Below are 9631 nucleotides of genomic sequence, written 5' to 3' on the forward strand. Positions count from 1 at the left end.
TGTGAGCCACCATGTGGTTGCTGGGAATTGAACTCAGGACCTCTGGAAGAGCAGCCAGTGCTCTTAACCTCTGAGCCATCTCTCCAGCCCCCTTTTATATTGGTTTTTAAGTATCTTATTGATGAGGTTTGAATCTTTGTTCATCAGAAATATTGGCCTGCCATTTTCTTTTTTGTTCTCATTATTATGCCTACCTAGTATTGGTATCATATTAGAATAATACTGGCTTCATAGAAGGAGTTTAGAAGTACTCTATGTCTACCTTTTGAATAATAAGGATTGACTGTAGCTCTTTGCAAATCTGTTAGAAATCTGCTGTGAATATATCTGGACCTGGGCTTTTATAGTTAGAATGATTTTTATTACTGTTTTCAATTTTTTATGTTATAGTTCTGTTTAGGTTGTTGACCACTTAATTTAACTTTGGTAGTTTGTGAGAAATTTGTCCATTTCTTTTAAATTTTTGAAGTTAATGAACTGCAGGTTTTATTTTTTTTTTATTTTTTATTTTTTTTTTTGGTTTTTCGAGACAGGGTTTCTCTGTGGTTTTGCAGCCTGTCCTGGAACTAGCGCTTGTAGACCAGGCTGGTCTCGAACTCACAGAGATCCCCCTGCCTCTGCCTCCCGAGTGCTGGGATTAAAGGCGTGCGCCACCACTGCCCGGCTGAACTGCAGGTTTTAATATTTCATTATAATCTTAATTTCCATATGTCTTTTATAAGTGGTTCCCTGTTCATTTCTAATTCTGTTAATTTGGGTTACTATTTCTTTCTTTGGTTTAGTTGGGCCAAGAGTGTCAGTTTTTTTTCCTCTTCTTACATAAACAGATTTTTTGGTTCTTTATATTTTTCTTTGTTTCTAGTTTACTAGTTTCTGCTGTGTTTTTTTGTTATACTGGGTTTGCCATATACTGGGTTTGAATTTGCTTTGTTTTTAATTTCCAAATTCTTGAGTTGTATCTTTAAGTCATGTATTTGTGCTCTTTCTAATTTAAGTTTGTTTTTGACGCATGGTCTTTTTTTTTTTCCGAGACAGGGTTTCTCTGTAGCTTTGGTGCCTGTCCCGGAACTAGCTCTTATAGACCAGGTTGGCCTCGAACTCCCAGAGATCTCCCGAGTGCTGTGTAGCCTTGGCCGGTTTGGAGCGTGCCATGGAGATAAGGCTGGCCTAGAATTTAGAGAGATCTGCCTGTTTCTGACTCCCCAGTGCTGACATGGGTCTTTCTGATTTTCTTTTTTCTTTTTTTTTTTTTTGAGATTTATTTATTTTATGCATATACACCTTTCTGCCAGAAGAGGGCAGAAGATCCCACTAGAGATAGTTGTGAGCCACCATTTGGTTGCTGGAAATTGAACTCATGACCTCTGGAAAATCAGCCAGTGCCCTTAACCACTGAGAACTCCAGGTTCTTTCTGATTTTTAAATGTAGGCACTTAGAGCCATAAATTTCCCTCCCGAGATTTTATTGTGCTGTTTCATTTTAATTAAGTACCAAGATTTTTTTCTTTTTCTTGACTTCTTTAACCCATTTGCCATTCAGTAATGAGTTTTATCTTTTTATCTCCATGAGTTTGTGTACTCACTAGAGATTTGTTTGCTTTGACTATATGTTTTATTATCTTACAGTAAGATAGGATATATGGAGTCTTTCTGAATTTGTAAAGATTTGTTTTTTGTCCCAGGATGTAGTCTATTTTAGAGAAGTATTCTGATCATGATTTCCCTTCCTGCAGCTCCTCCCAGATCCTCTCCACCCCTCTACCCACCCAACTTCATTCCCTTCTTTCTGTCTCCTTAGAAAACAAACAAGCAAGCAATCAAAAGAAAAAAGAACTGCACAGGCCTTTAATCCCAGCACTAGGCGGGCAGAGACAGGCGGATCTTGTGAGTTCAAGGCCAGCCTCATTTACAGAGCCAGTTTCAGGACAGGCTCCAAAGCTACAGAGAAACCCTGTCTCAAAATAAACCAAACCAAACCACACACACAACAACAATTCTCATATAAGCACATAATTGGAAACCATAATATATAAGCAAAAGATTATTTTAGAGCCGGGCGATGGTGGCGCACGCCTTTAATCCCAGCACTCGGGAGGCAGAGGCAGGCGATCTCTGTGAGTTCAAGACCAGCCTGGTCTACAGAGCTAGATCCAGGACAGGCTCCAAAGCCACAGAGAAACCCTGTCTCGAAAAACCAAAAAAAAAAAAAAAAAAAAGATTATTTTAGTCTGTATCATGGTATGTTTTTCATTCTCCTTCAACTATGACAGATAGTGTCCTGGATACAGCAGTCTAGGTTGGCAGTTGTGGTCTTTTAGAACTTGAAGTGCATTGCTCCAGGCTCTTCTGGCTTTCAATTTTTCCATTGAGGAATTGTGACCTGTGGTTTAGGTCCTTGATTCATTTTAGAGTTGAGTTTTACAGGCAGGGAATGGGACTGACTCTGGAAGTTCCATTAATTAGGACTTGGGTCCTGGCTTCACAAAGGGGGGCAGAGGCAGAACTAAGGGTACCCTGAATCTAGCCACAGATGGCCGCAGGTCTGAAGGGAGTGGAGATGAAATGAAAGGAGGGGCTAAGCACTGGAGAGGGAACAGATGGAATAGGAGAAGGAGTAGTCTGCCTGGGTCTTTGGTGTCTCTAATAGAAAGTCACAAAGGGATGGAGGTGGACTTAGGAAGAGTGGTTGAGGGTGGTGGGGTGGGTAGTGAGAGTCAAATCATTTTTTCAATTCCATCTTCATTTTAGCTTTATATTGCACCAATATTTCTATCTTATTACTCAATTGGGATTTGAAACCCTTAATTGTCTTCATCATTTTGTTCAGTTTTCTGTTTGGTTTTGTTGAGCATCATTCTAGCATGTGTTGTTATCCTTTTAAATTTCAATGAGGTGTTTTGTGTCTTCTTTTAAACATCTTGAATTCCTTAAAGATGTTATTCTTTGAACTCTGTGCTCTGGGGTTCACCTAGATTATTCTCATTAGAGAACATTTCTATAAAACTGGTGGGTTTAATGGGACACATACTGTTTTGGTCTTTCATAGAGTTTTTCAATGTGACCTGGGCATGTGGACTTCTTTGCTTGTGTATCTAATGTGAAATTTTTAGTTTTCCTTAGATTTGATCAGTGTAGGAGCTAGGTAAAACTGATGTATGTATGTATGTATGAACTGCTGGATTGGACCTAGGCCAGGCAAAGCCAGTATTGGAGCTGTGGTTTTGAGTTAAGCCTGTGGTTGTGGAGATGAGAGTGGGGAGGCAGATGGGCGTACATGGGAGGGACTAACCAGGTTATATCAGAGTCACAGGCCTGGAACTAAGCCTGTGCAAAGGGATGGATGGGACTTGGAATATAGTCACCAGGCAGAGCTCTTTTGTAAACTGGCTGTGGGTATGGAGAGTGGCAGGGGCAGATAATAATTCTTTTTTTATGGAGGTGGGCTATTGATTTAGGATCTTTTTATATGTAGGCATTTGCAGGTATAAATTGCTATCTGTGCACTGTTCTTGCTGCACTTTTTAAAGTTTTTGTATATTCTATTTTTGTTTCAATTCATATCAAAGTTTTAAAAAGTTTCCCTTTTTATTTTGGGGGCATTATATATGTGTAGAGGTCAGAGGACAACTTGTGGGAGTCAGTTTTCTCCTTCCACAATTCTGGGAGTTGATCTTATGTCTTCAGGCTTGGTGGTAGACATTTTTACCCACTGAACCTTCTTACCCTTTATCAAAGTCTTTGAAATCACACGTGACTATTTCTTTGATTCTTTTTGAGTATGTATAACTTCTACCTAGTTTTGAATTTTCCATTTTATTTCTGTTACTGATTTTTAGCTTTTTGTAGTTGGAGATGTTTTGTATTAGTTTAGTCTTTTAGAGCTTATTGATACTGAGAACAGCTAAGGGAGGATAGAGTCATGTGCAATATACAGCGACATATGCATAAAATGTCATAACCTATTATTTTGTATGCCAACTAAAAGTATTAATAAAAAAATCAGGTACAAAAATCTTAGCGAGAGCTGGTTATGGTGGTTTATACCTGTAATCCCAATACTCAGGAGGCAGAGGCACTTGATATTTGAGGCCAGCCTTGGCAGCAGAGTGAGACCTTGTCCCAAAAATCAAAAGAATATTATTTGTCAATGGTTCTCATACCTGCCTTTATGCCAGTTGCATACTGAGTTAATTACTATTTTTAGTAATATGTTTTAAAATCAGGAAGTGGCTTCAACCTTATATTTTAATATGGATATTTATATATATTTTCTTTCAATGCAAAGGCATAATTTATAATTTATACCTGTTGACTAAAATCTGAAGCTCAGAATGGAATTCCTTATGTAACTTACTTTAAATATTATCTGTTTCTTATTAAGTTTTAAAAAATGCTGTCATGGTGGGTGGGTCCATATGCCACAGCATGTGTAGAGGTCAGAAGACAACTTTATGTAGCCCATTCTTTCCACCTTTATGTGGGTTCTGGAAAACAAAATCTAAGTCACCAAGCTTGTACAGCAATCATTTTTACCTGCTGAGTCATCTTACTGGCCCACACGTATCAACTCTTAAGTACAACTTTTGAACATGACTTTGCAAGGCAAGGTTAGATATTGTTTATTATTTTGATTTTTATGGTTTAAGATTCTGAAACTGTTTTTAGGCCGCTACTGTGTCATCCAGTATTTCAAAGTTTTCTGACCCTAAGACACCAAGTCTTTCTGCTATGCCACACTTATTTCTTTGGAGTAGAAAAACTTTCAGATCTAACAAAGTAATATTGATAGATTTTTCTGAAAGAGCTATGTTACTAGTGCTCAATCTTTTTCTAAGAACAATTAAATACTCCCTTTTCGAAAGAAAATAGTCAGGAGGCAAAGTTTTTACCTCTTTATTGAAAGAGGAAGGTCTGAAAAATAGACTCAATTTTCTATAGATAAGCTCTGTGGAGAGAAGTAGGAGGAACATTCCTAGGAGGTTGTTATTTATAAAATTCTCTTCTGGGCTTGGGAATGCAATCAGAATTATCAATAGAATCTTCCTATACCATATTCCCATTAAATCCTATATCTTGCCTGTGGATTATGAGGAGTTGGCTATGAATTTTTTGATACTCTATATACTTGTATTTGTTTCTGTAATATAGGATACTTGTATATGGGTACTGTATCAGTTAGATCATGTAGTTCCAATAATCTTGGTCCTGTTAAACTAAGTTTATTTTTCTCATTATTTCACAAATAGTAAATACCTGCTTTTCATTGTATGGGGGTGCTTTAATATAAAATCAAACACATATCCCTGGCCTCATTTGTAAATATAATAGTCAGTTTCTAAGTACAAAGTACTATCTCCAGTACAAGCATAATACAGGTTGCTCTGGAGAGCTGGCAAGGAGGAATCTAAATCAGATTACAAGAATGAGGAAAAACATATTACAGGGTTAAATCTAGAGCTGAGTTTTTAAAAAGTGAGCCAAGTAACTCACCTTAGTGATGTGGGCCAAATAAATCAGAATAAGGTGAATATAGGAGAAGGACTTTCATAGCAAGGGAACAACCATAGAAAAGGCACAAACTGTGAGATATTTAGGGACCTTCTGCAGTTGAGTGTGGAATGTGTAGATGAGTCAAGTTGAAGAGGAGTAGGAAGGACTGAAGTGTGTGTAATTCTGTCTTTGCCTTTTTGGATGAGATTTCATTTTTCCTGCCTTCACCTCTCTCTACAGTCTATCCATCCCTGGAGTCTGATGATGATGACCCTGCTCTGAAATCTCGACCCAAAAAAAAGAAGAATTCAGATGATGCTCCATGGAGTCCTAAAGGTGATCTAGTATCTGTATCTTAGACTCTGTAGGAGTGACCAGGTGAAAAAATTAATTGAAATAAGGGATAAATGGTACAACAAGATCTTATTCAGTCACTCATTTGCTTAGTCAGCAAACATCTGTTCCATGTTTGGTGCCAGAGCTAAAATGATTGTGTAGCACAGTTTATGTAATCTAGCTAGGAAAATCATAGCTATTGCTTTATGATATCATATGGCTTGAGATGAAGGAAACAAGGAAAATTTCAATAAGCCATGTTCAGCATCTAAGAACATTCTGGTAACCATCATCCCATTCCCCCATAATAATTTTGTTTCCAAAGAGGAAAATTATGTTGACTCTTGGGCTCTGCAAGAATCTCAAGATTGTCAACTACTGAGAAGTCATCTCTGAGGAAGGGAAGGAAGAGAGGGAAAGTAGGTCAGTGAGATCAACATGGAATTTTGAGAGATAAAATAATTTTCTTCTTCTCACTGATCAGGCTGTTTACACCTAAGAGCATTTGGGAGCTTTGTAAAATTTGAATGTTTCTGTCTGTAGTGAATGTGCATGTTCACTTGTGTGTGATTTATTCATAGGTGCATGCAGTTATGTTTATGTGAACCTGAGAGAACAACCTCAGGCGTGGGCCCTTGTCTTTCACCTTTCTTAATGAAGGATCTTTTGTTGTTCAATACACCCTGCTTTCAGAGTTTCTCCTGTTTCTGCCTCCCATCTCATTGTAGACATTCTGGGCTTGTAGATGCTCATTACCACATCCAGTTTTACCTGGGTGTGGGGAGCCAAACTCCAGTTCTCGTGCTTATGTGGAAAGTGCTTTAGGGCACTGAATTATCTTCCACAGCCCATGGTGCTTTTGCTGCTTAACAAACTACCCAAACCTTAATGGCCTAAAAGAATACTTACCACTTCTCATGATTCTGTGTTGGTTAAGCTGTTCCTGCAATCTCAGCCAGCTTGATTTTGGACTAGGTAGCATAAAAATACCTAGGTCCTTTTTCCATACATTCATTTATCCTCCAGGAGGCCAGTCCAGGATTTTTTCACAGACTGGCAATGGAGTTTCCATCAGCAAGAAAGAATAAATCTCAATATACAATCATTTTTCAAGCTTCTACTGTGTCATGTTTGCTATTGTCCCAGCAATACAGCAATTTATATAGCTAAGCTTATGATCTCTCTAATTCTTAGAATGTCTTTTAATGAGTGAATCACCAATATATAAAAATCAAACATATTTTCTCTATTTCTTCTTATAGTTACTACCTTTAATTTCTTCTATAAAGATAAAATTTTTGACTGGTGTATTAAAAAATGTGAAAAATACTAAAAGTAAAGGAAGTTATGAAGAAGTAGTCATCCAGGATGTTGCCATTCAGAAGCATCCACTGTTAACATTTTGACATTTTCTTCTAGTGTTTTATGTTTCTGTTCATTTTTTTCTTTTTCTGGTTGAAATAACACTGTAGGAGCTGAGAATATTGCTCAGTAGTAGAGTGCCTATCATGTAAAAACCTGAATTTAATCCTTAGTACTAGGGGAGAGGGGTTTGAAATAATACTTACAATAAAACTTCATACTCTTAATTTTGTTTTGCTTTTTAATCAAAGGTAGTATTGTAGCAAGCAATTAATATAGAGGATTTTAGGTTGAACAGCAGTGTTCTCTCTCTGTTCTCTACTTTCAACTCTATGCCTTAAAGGCAGCATCATAGCTTTTATTTTCCTGGTAGATGCTTCGAAAGCTCAAGATAATAGAATTTATGCTAGTCATAGTACCACAGCCTGCAGCCCTAGCCCAACAAAAGTGGAGACAGGAGAATCAACAGATTGCAGATTTGAACTTTCAAGATGGTTCAGCATGTAAAAACACCTACCACCAAGCCTGACAACCTGAGTTCAGTCTCTGTAGCCCACATGGTAGAAGAAGACAACTAACTTCTAAAAGCTGTTCTCTGACCTCTCCCCAAATAAATAAATGTAAAAAAACTATTTTTGCTAAAAAAAAATATTTTTCTGGGCATATGCCTTTAATCTCAACATTGGGAGGTAGAGGTAGGCATATCTCTGTGAGTTTGAGGCCAGCCTGATCTATATAGTAGGTTTCAAGCCAGACAAGTCTACATTTTCTTAGAAAGTAAAGTATTGCAGATTTACAGTTGGTCTACCTAGGTTACATAATGAGATTGAAGTCATTCTGGCCTACATAGTGAAAGCTTGTCTCAGAATTTTTACCACCATTCCTCAATTTATCAATCTAATTTCTCCTTTCATTAATTTCTGATATACTTCCCCATCTTTCCAATAAGTGTTCTTTCTCAATTGTATGATCAAAGAAATATCTCTCATGAATATACCTAACTTCTCCTTTAATGTGGAACATTTATGCCATTGCCAAGTTTTTTTTTAATATTTATTTATTTATTATGTATACAATAATCTGTCTGTATGTATGTCTGCAGGCCAGAAGAGGGCACCAGACCTCATTACATATGGTTGTGAGCCACCATGTGGTTGCTGGGAATTGAACTCAGGACCTTTGGAAGAGCAGGCAATGCTCTTAACCACTGAGCCATCTCTCCAGCCCTGAGCCATCTCTCCAGCCCCCATTGCCAAGTTTTATGATTAGTAATAACATCTGAAGTAAGCATATTTACATGTATCTCTGATAATTTATTTAGACTGACTCTCCATGAAATTATAGAGTGGTCAACGTGTATAAGGATAAACATTGAAAGGCCTTTCTCCTACCCTATTCTCTAGCCTTCTACTTCTCCATTTGGAGTAAACCGCTGTTAACAGTTTCTTATGTTTTCAGAGATATTTTCAGGTATTTACATCTGAGTACCATGTATATATTATCTTTGCCTTTTTTATTCTATTGGAAGATTCCTTTATGTACTGTCTTTTGCTTTTGTCACTAAATAATACATTTTGTTTGTTTGTATTTGGAACTCTTAGAGATCTGCCTGTGTGTAATACCTGGCTCTCACTTAAAAATACATCTCAAAAATTGTTTATACTCACACAAAGCAATGTGTGAGACTACCAGTTTCCCTATTCCTTTGACTATAGTTGATTAATAATGAACTGTAACCAATAAGAACTTTAAACCAAGCCATAATAAACTTTTTCTCTCTTAAATTACCTCTTGTTAGACATTTGGTTATGAGGATAAGAAAAGTAACATAATGTCCATTAACTAATACCTTAATTGTTTAATATTAACATTTTGTCAAAATGGTTTCATCCTTCTATCCATATTTAGCTATCTATAGTTTTTCCTGAGGCACTTCAAGATAATATATGTCAACATTTTGCCATTTGAGTGTTTCCTAAGAATGCCTTCCTCTATGATAACACTGTTTATATCAATATTTGTCAGTTAAGTCTACAAGATATTCTAATATGAGTTCAATCGGTAGCTAAGCAGAGAGCTGACCCCAGAGAGCCCTGAGAGCCCCACCGCTGCCCTAGTCACCATCACACCCTGGGAGGAGCCTCAGCCATTGCTTCTAGCCCCAGTCACCACCACTGCAACCATGAGCAACAAGGCTGAGACCCAGCAGCAGGCAGCGGCCTGGGTGGCGTTGCCCACCGGCGGGGACAAGAAGGTCACCGCAATGAGGAAGTTTTGGGAGCAGTAAAATAGTTCAATGTAAGGAAAGGATACGGTTTCATCAACAGGAATGACACCAAGGAAGATATATTTGTACACCAGACTTCCATAAAGAATAACAACCCCCTGGGGGCTGGAGAGATGGCTCAGCGGTTAAGAGCATTGCCTGCTCTTCCAAAGGTCC

The 9631-nt window shown here is 37.7% G+C and overlaps 1 protein-coding gene and 1 pseudogene across 4 annotated transcripts in view; both read left to right on the top strand.

Moving 5' to 3' along the window:
- Phf8 (PHD finger protein 8) overlaps positions 1-9631 on the top strand; it is a 104743-nt gene that overhangs the window by 76002 nt on the left and 19110 nt on the right. For all 4 annotated transcript variants that reach the window (XM_026784821.1, XM_005358883.3, XM_005358884.3 and 1 more), the window contains one exon: positions 5731-5826. In XM_026784821.1, the coding sequence (XP_026640622.1) occupies positions 5731-5826 (96 nt within the window). The remainder of the gene's footprint in view (positions 1-5730; positions 5827-9631) is intronic.
- The window catches only part of LOC106144100, a 1450-nt pseudogene continuing 1189 nt past the window's right edge, over positions 9371-9631 (top strand).

The sequence above is a fragment of the Microtus ochrogaster genome, chromosome X, assembly GCF_000317375.1.
Source record: "Microtus ochrogaster isolate Prairie Vole_2 chromosome X, MicOch1.0, whole genome shotgun sequence".
Taxonomy (NCBI): domain Eukaryota; kingdom Metazoa; phylum Chordata; class Mammalia; order Rodentia; family Cricetidae; genus Microtus; species Microtus ochrogaster.